Below are 24,705 nucleotides of genomic sequence, written 5' to 3' on the forward strand. Positions count from 1 at the left end.
CAATCCCACCGTGAATCTCTTTGACACAGTGACACACAGAAACACCTATGACTCACTCACTCGGCGTGTGTGTGTGTATGTATGTATGCTTTCTGTGCTTATTCTACTATTTTTTTTTTGTCTTGTCTGCTCTGCACATTGGTGTTGCACTTGTTTGCATAGCTAAAACTACAATTGGAGAGAATAATAGTGAATAAGAAAGCTGCATCTGCACACAAACTTGCTTCCACTTCTAAATAATTCCGACTTTCCTTCTAATTGCTGTGTTTGACTCCAGTGTACAACCTGCATCATATTATCAGTCAGTTCATGTGTCTCTCCCAGCAATAGCTTCAAAGGTTACCCTGTACAGTCAGTGACTGCTTAAGCATATAAATAATGTATTATTTCATAGAATGGAGGATGATATACATATGCGGTATATACATATTTTCATCTCATGACGCCAGAGCTATGATCTGACTGCAGCTGAAGAATATTTTACCTGCTGAATTCTCATTTAATATTCAGCAGTTATTACTCATGCAATATTGATCAAAACTCACTACTGGTCTTGTAGTATGCATGTGAGAGAAGGTTTAATTCCTTGTATTTACAGCTGTGTACATTCAGCTGTGCTCTCTTCACCTAGTTCTTTGACCTTGCTATAACTACATCATCCTCCCTACACTCAGTGGAGACGGCTGGAAAACAAACCCTCCTGCTCTTTCATCAAGCACTTATCTTAATAAGCCTCATATTTTAATGATCTTCATTTGTCCATCTAAATACAGTACATTTAAAAACACACTTGTACATAATCTTTTCAACTGTGCATGAATAAGTAAGGTAGATTTTTAAAATTAGTCTTAAGAAAATAGAACTTTACAGTAGTATACATTACGGTATAGCACAGAATTTTACACTCACTTAAATTGAACCCATTTATTTATTACAGAAAAAACAATAGCTGTGCATATTTTTGAACCAGATGAAATCAATGAGCATCACAACTCCACAGAAACCAGAGAAACTCTTTCTTTTCAGTTGAACATTTTCACTGTCTGCATTTTTGGTCCTGTCGGGGCATAGAGCCACATCTAGTAAATACTATAAAGATGTAATTTAGCTAAGACCACAGTGCAGGCTGCCTTCAAATTGGATTAAATCCCTAAATCACATGATCAATCATCCATAGTTTGCTGTGCCAAGATGGCGGCGCTTTCCTTCTCTGTCTTAAGATGGCACAACTGCATACTAAAGCAACAGTAACAGTGTTGTAAATCACTTGCTTTTAGGTTCTGCTTTTAACATCTTCAGTCTCAAGAGATACAAAACTGGACTATGAGAGAATATTTGAGGCTCAGTAACGTGCACAGAGCCAAAGTGCACAGACACACACCACAAGCACACAGCAGAGGGAGTGTGCTAGCAACAAATAGCGTGAGGTGATAATTGAATTTGGGAAACATTAGGGGAGAGCGGGAAGAGATACAGCTGTCCTCGGAGATTTAGTCCCATAACAATGGCAACAGACAGTAAATTCCTCTGCTCCTTTGTCAGGGCGAGTCAGCAGGCAGTGCTGGGCCATGGCCCTCATTTTCTGGTAAAAAGCAGCAGGCAAGCGGTATGTGTGCTACTGTGTGTGATGATGTGTGCATGCTTCATGCATCGCTGAAGCGTGGATATCACGCCATGCCTCTGTTTGTGCCTCCTCAAACACACCTGCTCCTGGCGCCTCAGAGAAAAAAGCTTGGCCGTAGTTAAACGCACAAGCAACGCCAAAATGTCATATTACAATGAGAGAATGCATCTGTACAACTTCTTATGTCTGTACAGTACTTTTAATGCAGGATGATTCCTAAACGTTTGCTAAGGTGCTGGAAGCATCAATGAGTCCAAACTGATAGAAGAGATTTCCACACACTTAGATCTATGCAGTGTTTCACTTTATTTTGAGACCTTCATCAGAGTATACGTGATTCAATAATGGACAAGCAGGTAAAAATAATCAATTTCATTCTAATCGTTGACAGTATGCAATACACCTGTGCACACCCTGGTGGTAGAAGCTCCACCTCTTGGGAAATGTAGTTTTTAGTACTGAATGGAGTAGTGTGAGGCATAGAAATGTTTCCATGGATCTCATGCTTTTGATTATTGATTAGGTATCACGGCAAAAGGACACACTGAAGCTGCAGGGCAATGATTTTAATAATGTCATTGACCCTATTAAACAAATACTGAAGTCAGATGAAGATGGTCTGATGGCAACAAAAATCAAGAAATACAACTGGAACAACCTGGACTCCTTCAGGGCAAAGTCTACAAGTGAGTCCAAGAAGAAGACCCTCAACATCCATCCACCACAAGCCACCAGACTAACCAGTCAAGTACCACCACGGCAGACTGTGATTTCCCTAGTGACTCTGATTGTAACAGGAGCTGCTACCAGCACCCAGCAGGTAGAAATCACCATCCAAAAAACAGCCAGTGGCATGGAAGAAAACAAGGAGGGTAAGAAAAAACCCAGATCCCAGGAAAAAGCCCTTCACCCGCCAGCAAGCCAGAATCCTGTGCTTAACCTTTCCGATAAGGTACTCACTCCCCATCAACGTTCTGCTCTCACTAAAGGCCTGAGCTTTGTCCTCACATGCAAGACAAACTCTTACAAGGTGAAGATGGATTTATTCCATTTCTTTTGAAAGATTAAACTCAAACATATGTTTGGCAACTCTGATATACAAAGGTCTCTGTTAAACCTCTATTTAAACTTAAAATCACATTCATGCCCTACACCTCAAATCCCTCTGTCCAAATTTTTTTGCAGAATAGTTGAACAAGAAACCCTTGACTTATTTAAAGACAAACCCCTTCATTCTCTCTCTAATCTCAGTCAAGATGAATATTTGGCTATACAAGAATTTTCCAAAGACCCTTAGACTATTATTAAGCCTGCAGACAAGGTCGCTACAGTCATTCAGAACATGTCAGACTACAAAGAAGAGGCCTACTGGCAATTAACTGATGAAAATTTTTACAGAAAACTGAAGACTAACCCAATCTTGATTCCCAAGAAAGATCTCAGATGTCACAGGTCGAGCTCTTGATCTGAATTGGGGCTCAAAGAATGAACATGATTTTCTGAATTGGAAACATCCTGTAACTCCTGTATTCTGTATGAAGCTTAAAATCCATAAAAACTCGGTTAAACCCAAAAGCCGACCTATGGTAGCAATTAATGATTCCTCACTAGAGCCATTATCTAATTATGTTGATCATTTTCTTAAACCATATGTTCAGAAGCTTCCATCATATATTAAGGACTCTACTGATTTAAACAGTAAGATATCAACATTAAAAGATTTACCTCATGATATCATTCTGGCCACCTTAGATGTGGAAAGCCTCTACACTAATATCTCAATCTCTATAACAAATTTATATGTGTGTTTTTTGAACAGTTATGTTTTTAACACTAACAGAAACCCCTTCCTTCACAAAATCCTCAAATGGTTCAGATATCTAGATGATGTCTTTTGCATTTTCCAAGGGACTAGAAATGAGTTGAATGATTTTGTTAATCTCCTCAGTAGTATGAATCCTGATCTTAAGCTCTCATTTAAATATGATCATAAATGTGTGTCTTTCCTGGATATGTGGGTTGAATTATGCAATGGCCGCCTCATTACTACCTTATATCAAAAAGAAAGGGAGGAATACATTCCTCCTAGCCGGCAGTGCTCATCCCAGAGCTTTGAAATATGGTTTACCCAAGAGTCAGTTCTATAGGCTCAGATGCATATGTCAAACTAATGAGGAATTCATTGATAAAGCTGCTGCAATCCTTTTTGGACAGAGGCTACTCTTTACAGTGTATTGACGAGGCCTCCCAATTTGCATTTTCTAAATCCTGCATCCTGCAACACCATGTATACCCTTAGACTCATTTCCTCAAGAGCACCATTCTAAAACACTGGCCTTTTTTGGCCTCTGACCCAGTATTAGTCCAGCATTTTAAGGATCCTCCCCTCTTTGTCTATAAAAGGTTTAACTTACACAACAAGCTCTAAAAGATTGGAATTATCCATGTGCAATTGTGCCCAGTGCCAAAACACATGGCAAACTCCTGTTTTTAGACATCCAAGATCAAGTTTTCCTGTTAAGGGTTTTTTCACATGCAGCACAGAAAATGTTATTTATCTATGAAAATGCCCATGTGATAAGATTTATATAGGTAAAACTACACACATGCTAAAACAAAGGATTAGTGGGCACAAGAGCTGAATCAGACATAACAAAGTGAACTATCCTGTTGCCTGTCATCTCAATGAATTTTCACACCCTGTCTCCTCTCTATGATTTGAGGGCATTGAACACATTGAATTGGCAAGAGGGGGAGATATGGAAAGAAAGATATGCCAAAGGGAACTCTATTGGATTGACACTTTAGATGCACTTCAGCCTACGGGCTTCAACAAGGATTTTGAATGTTGTTGTAATACAAGATGTTTCTTTTCTTCATTTTTAGTGCAGAATTTTGGGTCTATGGTTCATGATGGCCCTCACCTGATACCCCTTCATAGGTCTTTGTTCTATTTGTGTTTGAGATGCTTATTTTCTTATATGTCTGGGGATCTCTGATTTATGATGGCTTAAGTCTGATTCCTCTCAAAGCTCCATGTGAGGAAATACTACATATATATGGTACTACTTTAAGGTGCTTCCTGATTGTATTTGCTTTTTCTATATTGTCCATATTCACTGTGTTCCACCCCTTTTTTGTATTCTTTAACAAGTATGGCTTCCATTTCTATGCCTCACACTACTCCATTCAGTACAAAAAACTACAATTCCCAAGAGGTGAAGCTTCTACCACCAGGGTGCATACAGGTGTATTGCATATTGCCAGTGATTAGAATGGGATTGGTTGTTTTTACCTGCCTGTCCAGGTAAAAACAACCTGCTCCGATGAAGGTCTGATAGACCGAAAGCTCAAAATAAAGTGAAACACTGCATAGATCGAAGTGTGTGGAAATCTCTTCTATCAATTTGTACAGTACTTTTAAAAATGTTTTATCCTCACCAACACTTTTTTTTATCATTTATGCAAGTGTTTGATTTTGCTTCCAGATGGTTTTAGGAGATAGTTTTGATGATTTCAGCTCAGCATCATTGTGTTTTTTTCCCATGTTGCCCTGGAAACATTTGTATTCATGTACCCTCAGACAAGGCCAGATAAGCGTTGTGAGTCAATTACACTGAAAGAAATGTGTCTTGTGGTTGAAATAAACTCACCCTCAACCCTTTTGGGTTGTGAAGTTACCTGGCTTTGTCGGGAAATTAACCTTAAAGGTGATATATTAGGTGTTATATTATTTAAACACAGTGTATACTCCCTCCAACCATGACAAAACGATGAGAGAACCTTCAATAGTGGAGTTACATTGTGTAAAAAGAAACAGCTTGATCCTCCACTTACTGAGTCAGTATTCTGAATTTCTCCATCTTTTACAGGAACTGAGGAGAGGCAGTTGAAACGACTGCTTTACAGACTGATGTTTGAATCCATGTGCATTGAAGGCTTTCTCCCATTCTCTGTCCATCAACAAGCAGTCTCTTCTGGAGAGTACACTGAAGGACCATTCAAGTTTTAACTCTGAGAAAGTTCCTCTTTTGAGTGCTTTTGTGTAGCAGTTACAACCTTAACGCAGGGAATGGAGAGGGAGGAGAAGTGAAGGGAGACGAGGTGTGTTGGGTGGTTGTGGGGTCTCGCGAGGCGCACAATGTCCCCTCTGTGTGTGAGGATGGCAGGCCGGTGATGTCATGGCTGGCAGGACCCAAGAGCCACTGGGCTTGTGAAGGCGTGACATGATTGGGACACAGAGGAGTGTCGCTGACATTGTTCTATTGAATCAGGCTGTGACGGGATGCAGCTCTCCATCCTGCAGCTACAGAAGCACAGCCTGCCAATCATTCTGTTGTGTTAAGTAAATCAAGTTGTATCAGCAACTTGAAATGAAATTATCTTTTTTTTTTGTCATTTTGCCTTTATATTGGACATCTTGTAGTGTGGCCATATATAGGAAATACAGGGAGACATGCAACAAAGGTCCCAAAAATAGTATGCGTCTTAACTGCTGGTCTACCAGAAACCCCCAAATGAAATGATTTTGAAATAAGTAATGTGATTAGTTCATATAATATCGCCATTTGATTAACAAAATCACCATTTGCGACAAACAAAAAGTGCACTGCAACACACTCAAATTGGCTGTCCCCATCGGCAGGGGACTATGTTAGGTTAAGTCCTGTGTTACAATGAACAATTTTGACATGTAGGCAATCAATGAGCACATTGCTATCTTGCAGTGAGAGAAAGACCGCAAGCTGGTAGGAGGGCTGTGCTGGGATTAAGGATTCATACAGAGCACAGATAATCAGGTTATCCTGTTGTGTTTTTATATTTAGTTTCTAGTGTAAACTGAATATCATACTGCCACAATGCACAATGGCGGTACTGTGTCTCTTTGTTTCTCTCTCCTCTGCTTGTGCATGTGCACATGGTCCGATGTTTTTCGATATTTTACTGTCATTGTGTGTTCTGTATCAGCAAGTCTCTCCATTATGTTTGACTTGTTACATTTCTGGGACAGGATTGCAGCAATAGTTGTAGGATGTGTTACGTTTAAAGTGGGATATGATCCTTAAGCTTGAGGACTACAGAAACCTGTACTGACCTCTGAAGGATTTGGACCTCTGAGACAGTTTCTGGTTTGTGATTTGCGTGCACATAGCCCTAAACTGACTGCGAGGTTACAGCTGCAGCTGAAAACACATTTAAATCCGAACCACTAATCGGCAAGTGTTTTTAAAGGCCTTTTAGTCGAACAAAGAAGCACCAATCCTTCAGCTGTGGCATTTGCCAGAATGTTATTGGCAGAGCGGTGTTCATCGACTGAACGTTGTTTCCTAGTAGAAAGTGATCGAGGAGGAGAGAAAGGCTTCTTTTCAGAGCGGGCCTCGCGAGTGTTGTGTAAACACACACTGAGAGAGGCTCCTTTCATTAGCTATGCTAATCTGGAATGCACGTGACGTGCTGCAGACTCCAGGGTCCCTCCTGTGCTCTGGCTCTCAATTTCTGTCTCCAAATGCCAGAGTCCTGTCTTCGCCTTTCTGGTTCATTGGGTTAATTTGCTGCGTGTTTCGTTCCCCTTTTCCTATATAATTAGAGTGACAGAAACATGGATCTGGCTATTGGTGAATGTGCTCCTCTTCTTCTATCACCTTTTGCTTTTGTTTGGTCGTCTACTACTTCTCACACATACAACCACCCAGACAGGCAGCTTTAGCAGAGTGAAAGCTTTGATTGCATCACCTCTGTCCCCTTTTGCCCCATTGTTGCTGTTTGTGCTTCAGGTGAATCAAGGCAATAGGTCTCTTCCCAACCAATAATTTTAACATTTCTTAGTTTCACATTTAATTTCACAAATTGCATCAGATGACAGCTGATTTTAAAACGTACTATCAGCCAGCACTGTAAGCTAACAAACAGTTTCTTTGATGAGTGTTTTTTTTTCATTCATTTAACATCAAATTTATACAGTAACACCGGCTCTATTTCAGGAGCTGGCTATTAGAGGGTAATTACTTCATGTTAGATTATGTCATTTACTCAGAGAAAATGAGGAGTAGAGAGTGAGTCACCTCCATCAATTAATATGATATACGAGTCGATAAGGGATATGGGTGGAATATTTGCTGCTTTTGTGCGAGTCACAAGGTGATAATTTGAAATTCCCTTTAAGGTTTCCCCTATTTTTTAATGAAGCTGGCGATTAAAAGTGGTGTTTCTTACACGTGTAATTATTTCTTTATTGATTCGTCAGCAACTCAGGGAATGGTTTCTCATGAAATATATCCCTGCTGTGATAACCTGTCTCAATTGCAATCATGAGAGAAAATCATTACAAGAAAGACCCCCCAGGGGAATGAGGAAGGTAGTATGATGGTATGAGTGTCTAAGTGTGTTCCTGTGTGTTGGCGTGCAGATCTTTGTACTAAAGTGTGTGCGCTTGTTGTAGTGTTTGGGCTATTGCAAAACATTCCTTCACACTGACACTTACTCTTGCCAGTAGTGACAAAGAGGTACTTGAACTCATGTACAAGCAGTGACCGATTGTTCTGTTTTTCTTTCTCCTATCTGTCCTCTCCTTCTTTTTCTCTTCTCCTTCAGGCTGTGAGGACGGGGGGAAGATGAGACCTCCCAGCCCTCTGGTGATCCTGCTGTACGTCACGCTGTCCAAGAGTCTAAAGGTGGTCTCTAAGAGAGGCTCAGGTATTTAACACTCTTTGTCAGCCTTCCTTTTGTGTGGTTTGTGTATGCATCCATCTCCTGTGTGTTAATATGTTTCAGTGACTCAGTGTGTGTGAGTGTGTTCCAGTGTTGTCTCTTCATTTTATGGTAACCACCAACCATCAATGGCTGAAGCCATCATTGATGTAATTTGGTGGCTTCTGGGTATTTTTACCTGTGTAATTTAATACTTGTGTGCCGCTGTTTCGTGAACTCCTGCCTGATAGAAATTGTCTAAAATTTGAAAGAGTGATTTTCACTGTAGATATGTATTTAGCTACCCAGGAAATCATGAAAATCTTAATTACTGTTAATTGTTGATATTGTTCCTCATGGCTCACTAAACAGTGTGATTCATCAGGCTTCAAGTGCTTGTGGAAAACACTGGTGTCTCACTAGTGTGTGTGTTACATGCTTTAAAGGATAAGGCTGGCAATTTTCTATATTTTTTCTGACTGTCAACAAATCTCATGTGCAGAGCCAAACCAACAATGAATTGATCCAACTTAGAAGTATTGTGTGTATCCAAAGCCCGATATATTTTATTCCTCTGTGCCATAGACCTCCATTGTTGTACAAAAACATGTCAATGAGCCTGCTGCTGCTTGGGTGACATGTTCCTTCTCCCCGAAGATTGCAGTCATGTTAGTTCGGTCATGCTAGAAATGGCTCCAAAGACTAATAACAGTAATCATGTTTTTAGTCTCCGGAGAGCAGTTCCGTAGCAGACAGACATCACTGTGCATATGCTGGAACGCGGTTCTGTTTACAGAGCTTTGCTAGCTTGTTGTGCTACATATCAAATCTCTTGACTTTAAAGTTCTTTACACTGTGCAATGTAGTACAAAGTTAAGAGGTTGTGAAATGTAGCACACCAAGCAAGCAAAGCTCTCTGCCTTACACAGAACTACTCTCCAAAGACTGAAAACGTGATCACTGTTAGATTTGTTGACAATATGAAAAATATAGAAGATTACCAGCCATATCCTTTAAACATATTCTTCAAAAAGAGAATTGGCAGGTAATTGAATGGGGTTTTGCCCTCGCCACTTCTATGTAAGAATGACTCACACAGAAAAATGGGAGCAGTTTAGATATAACTGTAGCTTTTTTGCCTGTGTATTAGATTAAGAGCATGTGAATTAATGAAAAGATATACACTGTACTTCTTAAAATTAGCTTGACCTACCTCAGTCTAGAGAGAGTGACAGCTACCAAATGATCCTATTCCTCAGTGACTGGGTCGCTAAGGGTTAATGTGAAACTCATTTTGGCCCTAAATGCCAGCAAATTGAGCATCAATTGTGAACAAATGCAAAGGTCAAAAGAGAAAATGGAGAGCAAAAAAATTGAAGGCAGAAACTTTTCATGACATGAATACATATAAGTATTCAGGTAGTCAGTTAAAACACTGTGAAGACAATCTCCCATCACAGAAAAAAGTAGATCTATTATATTGCAGTAATATTCACATACTAATTTAACATACTGGATTTGGTGAAAAAATCACTTGGCAGAATCTTCATCTTAAGCAATCAGAAATGGCTTGTGCATGTGCGTGTGTGTGTGTGTGTGTGTGTGTGTGTGTGTGTGTGTGTGTGTGTGTGTGTGTGTTTGCTCTTCACACACTGGGTTTTATGTCTTCCTGTGTGTATTGCAGACATGAGTGAGCATGTCTGAGGGTTTAAGGACTGACCCTTTGCTAAAGGTTTTATACTGAAGGAAGAACAATCACCAGACAGACACTGACACAAAGAGCAGAAGGGCAACTTATAAATAAATAATGTGCTAAGTAGATGTGACACAGAATACAGACATGCTTACCCATACAGTACACCTACCTAGCCAAGAACAATATATTCCTAAACTCTCTGTCCACTGTGCGCTAATTACCAACCTCCTGCCGTAATAAAAGACTAATAAGAGTAGATTTGGTTAGGTTATTTTCAACTTGTAATGATTGTGTGGACATTATGCACTAATTGTTTAAGACAATAATCATATCTGTAATTGGCTAGAAAATCAGCCTTGTTTTAACAGGATCAATAAAATATTGATAATTCAGAAACGTTGCAGTCTGAAAATCTATTGCATAATTATTATCCAGCTAAGTTACAGGATATGATGGCTTGTGTCATCTAAGTGTCATAATAACTTTCCTGCTATGGTTATACAATGCAATAACACAATGACAGACTAATTTAATATAATCTAATTTTATCTCTGTTTAACGATTGTGTTGTCTGTATTAATTACTGTATATATATATATTGTCATTATTATCAGAGTTATATTAGTATACTGCAGGTTTCTTTTGTGCATGTGTGTGTGCGTTCTTAACTCATGTGCCTACACACACACAAGTACCTGTGTGGTTGTATGCTTTGGTTCGTGGAGGATTTCCATATAAATCTAAGCCAAGACAGTGCTTCAGATCAATCAAGTGGGTCCTCTGGGTCCTTTGGTCAAATATTGATAGCAGAAAAGTCAATATTACCCCCCAACTAAGGGGTCAAAGGTGATGGAGTGTCACTGCGTAGTTTGGCTATTTAATGGCACTTTGAAAGGCTTCTCAGGCTGCCTGAAAGATTATAAATGGAGACATGTGCAAAATCAGACAAGCTCACATTAAACTTGTAATCTGGGACATGGACACACACACGCACACACACGCACACACACGCACACACAGAGATAAGTACATGCACATACCTATAGTGTTCAGTATACAGTAGTATTAAGAAGTTAAACACATATTTATGCGGCTTTCTCTGCATAGCTTATTTTTTTGTGAGTGTTGTGGAAAAAAGTGAGCCAGTGGTGGCAGCCTGAGATACTCATCTCAATTAATTTGTTTGCATTGCATGGAAGCTTGATTTGGCATTTGCATACCTTGAGTAAGAGGCTGCCTTTGACAGCTGTTCCTCTAAATGTACAAGAAATCACTACAGCATTTTGTCAATGTGTACATGGCAGGTGTTGTGATTTCAGTATCCTATTTTTTAATTTTTATAAATGACATGGCTGTAACACATGTCAAATATTTTTTTTCTGCAACACTCTGTTATTCTCTCCAGTACTAGTCTCAGACATATTGAGCTGGATGAAGGTTAGGTGACTGTGTTAAAGATGAAATGTAGTGGTAAAGGAGATTAATTGGCTGATAAAGCCCCTGGTGGGTGATTGTTTTCTGGTTCAAAGGTTCGGGACATTTGTCTTCATGTGCTGGAGATGAAAAGATAGAGCAGCTGGACTTTCATGACCGCTATTAAATTAACTTCAAGTGACCACCTCTGGCTTTTTAAATGCACCTAGGTCAATGTCATTTATAGGTAGTTGTTGGTATTGTCCAAATAAAAAAAACTGATAAGGGGAAAGAAAGCTTAAGGATGTAGAAAGAGATCATTGTTTGGAATATTGTTCTAACACAGTGTTTGTGGAGCATTCAGTATCAGATGGGAATACTCCATTGTTTCTGCAGGATTCGTTGGGAATTTCACTCCACAACCTTGAATACTTATGGGTGAGGGATGGGCTATGAAGACTTGATTAGCCCTCAAGAGACACTGGATGAAGCTTCTATTTAATTGATTTTCCTTACCAATGTCCGGCTAGCATTCCCAGAGTTTGTAGCATCCTGAAATCCTATAATTATTCAATGTGGAGTCTGCTTGGGCCTCTATTACCCAAACTAATGAGTTTCCCAAAGGTGTGGAGGCTGCATGTGTCTCCTGTTCCTTCATTCTTCTCTCCACTCTTAGCACTGCTCATGGTTTTAATGGCCACTCAGGCTCTGCAGAATTGGATATCAGTCGGAGTAGATTGTTGTTGTTGGTTTGTGATTTTTATTCTGTGTGCACACATCTGTGGATGCGTGCATCTGTTAACACACAGGTTGTATGTTTTTCATCCAAAAACTGAATGAGCCTCATGCAAGAACATTTATTTATTCTTTTCCTAAAGTGTACAAGTGTTCCAAGTCAGACAAACTTGTCCCCGCTCGTTTCAGCCTGATGAATGCCACCTGTTTCAAGTCTTGCTGTTGCTATTGGTGTCAGTGGTGGTATCATAGGACCCGAAACAATTAGAAAATATTAATACAGCTGTCAACGACGTGTCCTAAGAGCAGCGCTGTACTGTGACAGAAATAAAGAGGGAATGATTTTACATGAAGTTAGATATTAAAAAATGTCTCTCTAAAGCAAAGTGGTCCGTGACTTAGATGAGAGGTGGTCAAGGGATGTGACAGTGATGTATAGATGAGAGAATATTATAGCCTACTGCTGGTTACTTTACACTGTCAGTTGAAAGAGACTGAAATGTATAAATTGCCATACTGAAATATGCCTATAAAAAGCATAAAATCAAAAAAACCTCTCAGTAAATTGGCAGCCATGACGACGATAATATGGTGAGCAGAATATTAATTTTGTATTAAGTTCGTTTTATATTTTATTCAAATTCTTTTCAGTATCACATTTAAATTCTTTCAGATTATTCTTAAGTAAAACAAAGGTTTTTGCTCTTGTGAAGAAAGTCAGAGACCATCTGTTCATGACTCAAATTGGTGAATGCTATAAATTCTCTGTAATCACTCGTATGTGCCACTTAAGAATAAATTTGTTCATATGAGTGGTTCTTGCATGAGGACCAATATGTTTTCTCTCCTCGGTGTGATTGTGCAGTAAATTGACCAAGGCCTTGCTGACACTGCGTGAGAGTCACTCAGGGACTCTGTAGAGGTCTCTGACAGACACAGGCTGTCAGGATCCATCCATCAGACTCCAGTTGTCTCCGTCTTGGTCCGATCCGGCCCAGTCAGACCTGAGCAAGCCCATTCCAGCCTCTCTGCTGGAGATCAGCCCATAAAGTCCCAGACTTTAATGAGACAAGACAGGGACTCTCTAACTGAGGTCTCAGCCTCCTCGCAAACCCAATTACCAGTTTTCAGCAGGCTGTAAGCTACGCTGAAGAATGTTAAAAATGGGGAAGAACTTTCTGACCAAACACAAAACCCGCTGGTCTACACAACACAATGCAGTGTCAGACATTGCTTAGTGCAAGAGACGGGGGCATCAGGAAGAACTCTGGCAGACAACGTCTCTGTAACAAGTAGTGCTGAAAGGATAAATCAGTTAGATCAACAGAAAAACTAATCTATAACCATGTTGATCAGTCAGGTAGTCTTTTATCAAGTAAAATTGTCAAGCACATTTGACAGTGACTTCTTCTTGATTAGATTTATGAGTCAGTTGAATGATTTTTACTTTCATGGCTGCTCTCAAACAAAAAAGAATATTTGAAAAGCAAAAGCAAAAAAGCTGTTCATAAAACTTTAATTTAATGAATAGCATTTTCTCAGTAAATCTCGCCCAGAGTCTTTCTGTGGACATAAAGTTTATCAAAGAATACCAAGTATAAGTGCAACTTTCCAGTGGCCTTGTGAAGAGTGTGCTGAGAAGGCTGCATCATGGCGTGTGCATGTCAACTGACACCCATAGGAAACATCTGATGAGTCAGACGGAAGAAGGTGTCAGGGACACATACTCTTACACACTTTTGCACTTTTGTATCCTGTTTACAATTTACAAAAATGGTTCTATTTGTATAGACGTTGTATGTTGTTGTCCGTTTGTTATTTCTATATGTATGTATGTATTTTTCACCCACTTGCTTATGATACGTTATGTTTAACTATCTTTGTGTGGCTTGCTGTCCTTGTGTATCTTTCTGAAGATTGTTGTGTGTAAGCACATTGAGAGCCACTAAAAACTGGGGTCAAATTCCTTGTATGCGTAAACATACTTGGCCAATAAAGCTGATTGTGATTCTAATTCTGAGTAGATGGGATGTGCCAAACCGAGGAGCAAATGTAATGAAATTGCTGGGTGCAGGTATTTTATGTGTCATACACGGCTGCTTTATGTTTCCCTTTAGAATTCCTCACATAGCGACACAACTTCATCACTCTGCCAGCTATATTCTGCAGTGCTGTTGGCATTGCAGTGGCACTCTACCTGGTAAATGTTGGCTAGCATCATTAGCATTACTGTTTGCTTAGTTGCTATGAAAAATAATTTATTATATTTTGTTTTTTCCTAATTGTGTCAAAGTTGATGGTTGGTATATCTAATTCATATGTTTACGGATTTTATTAAATGGAGGATTTTGCCAAAAATTGAAAACGATTAGCTACAAATTAGCAAGACAGCAGGAGATGTTAACAATGTATCCTAGCAACACATGCCGCTAGGCAATAACCATAGTTGCGTGGGCATTCACATGGACGCGCATCGCTAATACCGGGCGTAGTTAAGACTAGACTTAGTTTGGTGTGTGCAACCAACGTCAAGTCCAGTCTAAAGACTGGTCTAAACAAAGACCGACTTAGCAGATAGGACCAGACTTAGTAAAGACGAGTTGGTGCAACCCATCACTGGAGTCTGGAGTCAAAAACAAAAAATTAGACATAGTCCTCTGTGGACCCTCTCCAACATCTGTTGGCATTGCTCTTTCCACTGGACTGGATCTGAGTTTCAGCCGAAATCAGTCAAGAAAATGATCACTGTGGGAGTTTGGGGATGAAATGGCAACAGTAGCCAGTCAACCGAATAAACCACGTCTCCTCTTTAGACTCAGGCCTTGGACAGACAACATTCCCCTCGGTCTTGTCAAAAACACCTGCTCTCATCCAAAGCAATATCTCTCTGTCCAATTTCAAACTGTTTTTTGTGTTTGTCTTGAGTATGTTGTGTGCAGTTATCAGTCACAATGACACAATCCAGACAGACAACATATATGCAAGACCTGATCCATCACACTCTGAAAAGTGACCACATGGATCTGAAAAACCTGAGAGGAAGTGTATGTTGGTATGAGCTGTATGGTTTGAAGGACATTCTTGGAGACTGATGGCAAGGGGAACCTTCCAATATCCATTGTCCAAATCTAGTGGCAAAAAAACATGAGCATAGCATTATCAATCAAAGCAAACATCAATCCAAGGCATCGGAATATGACACCTCATTCACCCCCCGAAACATACAGAGAACCATGAATTCCCATTGGACTGTGATCTATCGTAACAATATGGCTTCAATAGGCACTGCGGAACTGATACTATTTCAGTATAGCCTTTAATTCTGCCTTTGTGGCTTTATGCTCAAGGAAGCGATATGGCTTTTTGTGCATGACCACACTAAAGATTGTCTGCTCTGGGCTGATGGTAAAAAGGTAAAAGGCAGAGGGATATTTGAGCTGTGCTGTAAACTTTGGCCTTAACCATGCATGTAATAAGATAATTGGATGCTGTATCAAAAAATGATGCTCCATAAATTTAAATGAAAGTTGCTCACTGAAAAAGTTTTTCAGGATTCTGCAGTTTTGGGTCTGTAGAGCATGCATTAGTATCCTTCCTTAGATGAGCCAGCTGACTTACTGATGACTCTCTGCACACATGAATGACATAAAAAAATACTTTGATACAACTCTGACTTATTCATTTTCATTTGACCTAATGGCTAAAATGGAACCATTGTCTTTATTTTGCAATGCTTTTGCTCTGGTCTTATTGGGCTCCAACTCATCATGTGACCAGCTATCCTGACTGTGATCCCTTTGTCACAATCAGTGGACAGCCCAACACTGTTCCTGGAGACTTGGCCTCAACTTATTTATCTCAATTCCCAGCTAGTAATTATGAGGAGGAATTAAGGCACTATACATGCCTATATAGGCTCAGCTAGATCAGAAAATGGCAAAATGAGCCTCCTCTATGATGCTGTGATTGTAGGCAGGGCCAGAATAGTTTATCTACCTTGCAAGCTATAGAGTTATACCATATACATTCAACATCCTCCACAACTCACCTCAGAGTTATATTAAATTTGAACCATGCTTATGGTGTTTTACATACCCTAGTTTACCAGCAATAGGCTTATTGTAATTTCCTACATTGTTTCCTAATCACTTTTAGGCACCAAAGGTTTTCTCGATGGTTCACCATGTGCAGCGAGTGTGCTGGCGCATTGACTATATGACCATCAATCAGCGTCACCTGGTCAAAGGATGAGTGTTATGTATCATCATGCAAATTTTCCACAGGGCCCAGTGTGTGTTGTCTTTTGCCCTGGACTCGCTGCCAGGACATAAACAGACAATAGCCTGGATTATGAATTGCTCACAGCTGCGACTCCGCGCCATCATAGCTTCTCTGGCTCTGCTGTCCCATACAAAGACAAAAAAATAAAACGCCGCATGAACACTTGTACATTTATGCACTCCAAATGTCATGAGAGAGCCAGACAATACACATCACTAAACACATCCAAGGCCTGCTGACCGGTCTGTTAGCTGGAATAATGGCTTTTAAACACAGCCTGCAGGGATGAGTGAACATGCTGCAGTGGAAAACAACACTCTGCACTCAGCTCAAATACAAGAATGGGAGCGTGTCTATGTCTTAAGCTTAATCCAGTAGAAGCTCTATCTTATAGTAAATATGTGGAGTTCTTGAGATGATTCAACTGCGATTGATGTGGTTATTGAATCCACATTAAAGCAAAAAGTCTAAACAAATTGCTTGACAAATCTTTTAATGAAAGGACTAAGACTGGGCAACAACTAAACCTAATTTATGAATGTTTTCTTAAGGTTTGTTTACATCAGGAATATTCATATTCATATATATATATATATTTTCAGTTGAAAAACACTAAATACAGTTTTTCCAACACAAACGCTTCAGTTATGCATGTAAATAAATCTCAAGTATACATATTCAAAACAACTATGGATTGAACCTTGAAAGAGCAATTATTATTTCTTTCTACCAGCTGTCAGCAGTGTTGGGCAGCAACACATTACTTTGTAACATGTTACAGTAATGTAAGTAATTACCTTTTTCAGTAACGATACAATTTGAAATTCAGTAATTACAATTACAGTTACTAATTCCAGTAATGCTCGTCTCCAGGGAACTCCAAAGTTGTCTTGTTTGCATGTTGTTTCTTCGTAGCTGGCTTGTTAACGTTAGACTTTGGTAAGGCTACATTCATAAATCAGCTGGTTGAGTTCAGAGTTGGAGGGTGTGAGAGCGCAGCCACTTGGGCTAACATTAAGCTAGCTGGCTGCTTGTTAAACCACATTGTCTTTTATTCTTTTTCTACACGTGTTAAACATGGATGTGAAATGTGGGTGTGGAGGCTTTGAAATTATTTAAAGGGCACCTTTGACAGAGAGGGGCTGAGTAACTCAAGTAAAAATAGGTAATGTAACTAATTAGTTTTGCTGTTGAGTAATTAGTTAAGTGTTTACTTTTTAAGTTAAATATGTAATGTGCAAATGATTACATTTTGTCACGTAACTTGCCCAGCAGTGGCTGTGACTGCTGGTTTAATATAGCATAGTGTCCCAAAAGCCACTGCAGTCAGCTCGCTGTCGACATACTCTGATATGACAGGGTATTGCTACCCAATGATCCCAGCAGGAGATGTCAGGGATGTATGTGTGTGTGTGTGCACTGTGTGATTGTATTCATCTGAATGTTTCTCCTTGTTTCACTTGCGATATCCCAACCTTGGCCTCTTGCTGTTTCTCTGAGCGGGGATAAAAACGATACAGCCAATATTCTAGATGACTCTGCAAAGTCCCGCTCCAAATCCCCGATAAGAGCCTGTCATGGATAACTGTAAATCTGACATGGCCCCAAGGCAGTGTGGGGGATGAAGTCTATGAAGCTGACGCCTGAATAACCTCACGATAAGTGTGGGGACAGGAACACAAAATCCAGTGAGTCAGTCATTTAATTTATTTGTCAAGGCGCTCTCCTTTCATTTCACAAATCATACTGGTGCAATTTCTCTGACACTTGCAAACTGAAATGTGCCTGTCTATACATTTCCTCTGTCAAGCAGACGGGCTAAATGACATACACAAATAAGATATAGTGAGACCTTGTCTCTACTTGTCATGCCTGTTTCATACCTCTGAGGCTTCCTAGGTGCTTGTATTGAACATTCATCCCACTCATTTCTAGTGCAGGAAAAGAGTGTGATAGTTTATTGACAGATCAACTAACAATGCTGCACTCGTCCTTGGTGCCTGTTTTCTTGATGTGAGCCACTAAGCAGGACTGTCCAAATAAGGATGTATTGAGGATAAGTAGCTAATATGGCCACCTGCACTAGCCCACAACACGTCAATACTGAAACAAGCCAACTCACAGGAAGACACGTGAATGTGTATAAACATATACACATTTGTTATCCTGGTGTTTTTGCCCCTCTGACATACACACATTCACATTTATGTTACTTTATAAGTATGCATACATGCACACAAATGTATACATACACAATTGAGAAACAAACACAGGATGTGTTGTATACATTGGTCAATTTTCTTCCTTTACCGTTGGTTTACAACATGCACAGATGCACAACGGAGGTTGTCCTGGCCTGGTCAATACCTCTCTCTCTAAATGATGAGGAATGGCCTGCGCTGCAGTAACACTGTGCTGGGAGATTGATCACATGCAGACTACTGGAGATTAAATGGCTTTCTTGTAGAGAGCCAGACCGTGGATGGTGCATTGTGTAGATAGGAATCCTGTTTTCTTGGCTTCGTTCACAGCAGCTACACTGCCTTAGAATAGCCCAGCATATGCAAGCAATCAAGCCATAATGCATTGGTTTTTATAGGAGGGCATAGGATTGTATTTGACTGTGTCATTATTTTGCTCACTCTTTCAAGTAAAGAAGAAGGACGTTGTTCAAAGACTGGAATTGTTATATTACTGGTTAGTGCCTCTGATGTGATTCCCCAGTGTCTGGAAGTGTGGAAGCAATAGCTCTTTAAAATAATAGGGAGGACATGTAAAGAGTTAGACTCTTGTCAAAAGCTAGATGGAGGTTTGCACTCGAAAAAATCACATGACAGTAAGTAGTCTTTATACAGTAGGTATTTTAATCCCCTGTAACCGTTTTCATTAAAGACCATTATAGCCTGACATATTACTCCCTCCAGTTAATGTATGCTCAGATAAATTACATGCATTTGTGCGTAATGCCGTGTATATACAGTATTTGTATGTGTTTATGTGTGTGGTGTGTGGAGGAGGAAGGTCGTACACTCTGAAGTGAACAGATGATTAGAGAGACATGTGGTGATATGTGTGCATACTGGTTTTCACTGATAAAGGAGCAATTATGCAAAGGAATCATTCATTTTTGTGGCATAAGTAAATATAATGTAATATTCAGCATATGCACTGGTGTAAGGATGTGTGCAAATGTTCAACTGAGTGGTTTTATATCTGCTACAGAAATAGACTGTCAGGTAATTAAATGGTAGTAAATGAGGAGAAGTGCCACAAGATGCTTTTATAGACATCAGGGCAATTTAGTCCACGTGAAAGGGTTGGGATATGTGAATGATATGTGAATGGTGTTTCTGTATGTCCATATTTTATGTTCATGGTTAGAATTTCTGTGCTTTTGTTTGTTAGTTTTCCTTGTGAATATGTGGGAAAGTGTGTTACCTAACTGAATGTAGCAGCAGGGTGTGTGCTGCTTGTTAGTGTGTTCCCTGGAAGCCTTGAGTATCTGCTGTATGTTAGCTGACAGGTGATGTTATTCATCTGCTGATTGGTGATTTTTTCCTGGTGGGTTTTAAAGGGGACCTATCATGCACATTTCCAAGTCTATATTTATATTCTTTGGGTCTACTGGAATATCTTTGCATGATTTACAGTTAAAAAAAAACTCCTTATTTATCTTATACTGGCATTTTATGCAGCCCATCAGTTCAGCTTCTGTCTGAAACTGGTCGATTTTGCTCCTGTCTCCATAAGGACCCCCTCCGGATGAACCCACTCTGCTCTGATTGGTTAGCCTCCAGAAGCTGCCCTTTGGCGGTTCCAGAAACAGTAGTAGTAGGATTTCACTTCCCATTGAACAACATTAGCAGTAGTCTTCAAAACGAAAGGCCATGTGCAAACAATCTGATGTCATCAAGAGGAGGAAGTAGAGGTAACTTTGCAAATGAAGCCATTTTTATATATGTTCAGTTTTGAGTTTTGGACCTTTGACCATGTTTAACATAGACATCTGATATCCTAACAGTATAAAAATGACAGAAAATAACAAAAAGCATGTTATGTCCCCTTTACAATAGCTAAATATTGAACAAAACATAATGTACAGTGTGTGTACTCAGTCAACACATAACTGAGAAATATTATTTGTTAGCACTTGGCATCAGGAGGTGTGTTTGATTGATCTTTAACAGTGATCACATCAGATGCTTTCGGAAAACCCAGAGGTTACACTTCAGGCACCAAAACTACAAAAACCAGCTTTCCAGAAACCCCTTCAGGCCATTTAAACAAGTGGTTCTCAAACTAAGGACCCCTAAACTGACACATGTTAGACCACTGACCCCTGTTTGATATGTTTTGTCCCAGGGTACCCATCTGATAAGATTTTGACTTTTAGATGTTTTATTACAGAAAGTATATGAAACCCATGACCAAAATAGTCATACATTATGTCATTGTGTTACTTATGGATGGAGTTATAGTGAAAATAAATTATTCCCCTTTTTGCTGGGGACCCCCTCCCCCTCAAGGACCCCCCTTTGAGAGCCACTGATTTAAACTACAATTCTCTATCATCTCCTTGTGTCAAAGTGATATGCACTCAATCGTTTGCTGTTGTTAGACCTTTGGACGCACAGAGCTACAAGCGTTACACATAGGAATAAACACTCACATACGCATCCACAGTGTATCTGTCTACCATCCCTCATTAAGCAAAAACTCACAAAAAAGTGAGCTCCATGCTGAGAATGTGGGGGAGGAATCTGAGTACGTCTTCAAATGCTAATGAGAGGAGCCTGCTTCAACAGACTGCTTTGTCTTAGTGTGTATCCATCTGAACATGTTTGTGTGAGTGTGTGTGTAAGCATGTTTTTTTTATTTTTTGTAAAGGTAGGGCAAATTCTAAGCTGTTATTTTTACATATCATTAGTAGCCCAGTGAAGCCCCATCACCCTGACAACTACATCCCTTCCTTTCCCTTCTGCTTATCACCATAACAACTAATCTACTGTAAATAGTGCTGTCTGCCTGTCTCTTTCTTTCTTCGTTTCTCTCCACTTTGTGTTTGTCTTACAATCTTTTCTGCATTTCTCGCTTTCTTTATACACACCTCTTGTTGCCGCAGCACCTCCCTTCTCCTTCACTGCTGTTGTTTCTTCCGCTCCTGTCTAGTTGCTCCGTTTGGAGTTCATTTTTCTGTGCCACTGCAGATGTGGGTGGTTCTGGTGACTGCACAATAACCTTTCTTCTGCTTCACATTGTCAGGTGCCTGAGCTCAGATGGCGATCAATAAAAAAGGCAGCTATAACAAGTTATCCAGCGAACTCCCCCATCCTATATTGATTTAGTACTTTTTTGTAATAAAAATAGCTTTTTAAAACGTATTTCTTTCTTTATTATATATACAGTATATTGACTGATACCTGATTGGTGTAGGTATCTGCAGTAGGTCTTTAGAAGATCGGGTCTCCTCCATGCCTTTGTGTTTGACCTAAATGTGTTATTGACAGTGAGCCTGGCCTGACAACTTGATTGGCCTACTACGCTCTAGGATTAACTTGCCAACCTGGCAGGCTTTTACAATCAAAGATCAAGCCAATGTGCTGTTTGGCTGAGTAGCTCTGGGATTGACTTAACAGCCTGATGTGCTAATGCAGAGTTATCCCAAGGTTGAGCAGCATAGCAAGGACACACATGCTGTTGTAGATCCACAATCTACTGAATATAGAGGTACAGGACATTTATAAATGTGACAACAAACACTTATCTTTGAAGTTATTATGAAGGTGTTCCTGAGGCATAAGCGAAACCTCTCGTTCGGTTTAATTTGTCCTGTATTTGGATTTTTTTCCTCTGCCTCTATTGTTTCCCTTTGCCTGACTCCATCTCTTTTAATCACTGTTTGAAATCACTAATTATTCTGGTTTATTCCGTCTCCTTTCCCCTCCCCCTCTTCTTTGCCTGACTCAATCTTTTCATCGGCAGCATAGGAGAGGTCACCTTTGTGAACCCCTGCCCTATTTCCTCTCTTTTTCACCGTTCACACACTCCGTGCTCCTCTCCTGCTTCTTTTCACTTTCTATCCAGAGCTCAAGGGAAGCCCTCCTGGATTCCTTCTTACATAACCGCCTCCCCCTCACTCTCTTCGATAAGTGCATGTGTAAAAAGCAACGTGAGCGTTCAAGGCAGAGGGAATATTGATATTGTCAGTGCTCACAAAATATTAGGTTTATCCTTGCAATGGACAGCTGTGTCAGAAAAAAAGTAAAGCCATCTAGTCAGATCACAGCCCACGATTGTTTCCTCAAGATTGACTGGCAACTATAGGCAAAGCCTGGAGAAAAAAACAAGACTTTGGAGCATATCAGTTGAAATTTCAAAGCATAGTCTTTTAGCCTTTATTTTGAGGCAGCTCTTACCACACATCTTGAATTCCTATAATGTCCCTTCTCTAGTTGGTTCCCATACACATGCTTCAGTGGCTTGCTGTATATGTGATGTTGTAGCCTGTGACGTCGGGACTCTTTTGAAGCTATAAATGCCTCTGCTCTCTCATTCTCTCTCTCTCTCTGCCTTCATTAAGAGGTTGTCTTAAGCTACCCAGCTTAACGCTATTTACATTTTCATTATTCTACCGTTACCGGGAAGAAATGGCATGAAATCCAGCAGTGTTCAGGACATTAGACAAGCTTCATTCTCACAGCAAATGGATTTACATAAATAAGGAGGTTGATACATGGAAGCGGAAAGAAAGAGAGGAAAGCAAAGAAGAGAGGAGATGAGGCAACAAAAGATGAGGAAAAAAGTGAGCGCGAAGGCAGGGAGAACCTCTAAAATGGATGAAGAGGACAAGATGTGATGCAGAGGCAGGATGGGTGAGAGAGAGAGATGTAAAGTGGTAAATGAGAGGGGATTGTGTTGGGTTCTCTGGATGTATAAAGTGGGCTCCGAGGGACTGACAGAGGTCCTCTGAACCAAAGCATGTGATCAATACAGCCCTCGGTTTCCTCATTACTGGAACAGACCTCATTGTGTTTACCATACAATGGACTTGTGGGATCAAACTCTGTTCATGTTTATTTGTCAGCCTATGTGTGTGTGTGTGTACCTACCTGTATTTTTCTGTTTACATCGTCTGTTAAGACAATTTACTGTTTTATATCATGTGGATTTACTGTATTCACAGTACTGCGCACTTTTCAATCTACTGGTAATCCTTAGTTTGAATACTTTTCCTGTGGGTTTAGACTTAAACCTATTTATTGACTGAATGAATGTTTAGTTCTTGGTGTTTATTGCTTGTGTGAGTTCACGTAGGATTGGATAGAACATAGCATTAGTTCAGGCAGAGCACTGAAGTTGTATTGGCTGATTGGCTTCAGTGGATTTCAGTATGTTTTTTGTTGATTCAACTAAGATTTAAGCACATGTATGTTTATTATGGAGATTAGCTCTCAGCAAAATCCTTATTGCTGCTCTGATTCTTTAAGGGCTCCCTCAAAGAGAAAATCTAACTGTATAACTGTATAACCATGTGCTAAAATGTCACGGTTTGTACTGACATTTGTGAAACATAAAGCTTGTGCGCGTATTTTTGGTAAGGTATTCATACATGTGGCAATTAGTATAGTGTGTGTGTATGTGCGTGTGTGTGTGTGTGCGTGTGTGTGTGTGTACGTATCGGTTTCTTTCTGTCAAAGTCCCAGTGCTTGCTTTAGAATGCTAATGATAGATTAGCCTTAGAGACTTCGTCAAGCCTCAGAGAATCTCAGCCAATCACGGATGGCATTTCTCCTTTTCAACCCTCTCAGCACACATTCCGAACCACTCTGACCCCGAGACCCTCTCTTCAAACCAGGAATAAAGACCGAAGAATAACAGGAAAGAACTCAAGTTTCGCTTTTTCTTCCCTCAGTTTCCTTTCATTTACATTTTCTCAGGAATTTTCCGTTTGAAGATCTTTTGGATCGCTCTTTCCCACTTGTTGGTGTTTTGTGTTGGATGAACTCGTCAACTGTGAGCCCAGGACCCCCCAGCAGTGAGGGGGGAACTGTCCAAAAGAAAAAGAGACTCAGAATCATCAGAAAAGGCTAATATCCTCAAAGAATCTTGATTCTGCTACCTACTTATGCTATATAGTGATATAATGAAGAATTGTTATTGTAATGGTGAATGCAGGTTGATATGATGTACTCGGTGAATGACAAAAGACCTCATTTTACTCTTAAAATGATGTACCTTCGCCTGGAATAGAAAAACATTGACACTGAAT

The 24,705-nt window shown here is 39.9% G+C and overlaps 1 protein-coding gene across 7 annotated transcripts in view; it reads left to right on the top strand.

Annotated features, from left to right (window-relative positions):
* The window catches only part of il1rapl1a (interleukin 1 receptor accessory protein-like 1a), a 279,575-nt gene that overhangs the window by 131,439 nt on the left and 123,431 nt on the right, over window positions 1-24,705 (top strand). For all 7 annotated transcript variants that reach the window (XM_044365095.1, XM_044365098.1, XM_044365099.1 and 4 more), the window contains one exon: window positions 8,216-8,317. In XM_044365095.1, the coding sequence (XP_044221030.1) occupies window positions 8,216-8,317 (102 nt within the window). The remainder of the gene's footprint in view (window positions 1-8,215; window positions 8,318-24,705) is intronic.

Source organism: Thunnus albacares, chromosome 11, assembly GCF_914725855.1.
Source record: "Thunnus albacares chromosome 11, fThuAlb1.1, whole genome shotgun sequence".
Taxonomy (NCBI): Eukaryota; Metazoa; Chordata; class Actinopteri; order Scombriformes; family Scombridae; genus Thunnus; species Thunnus albacares.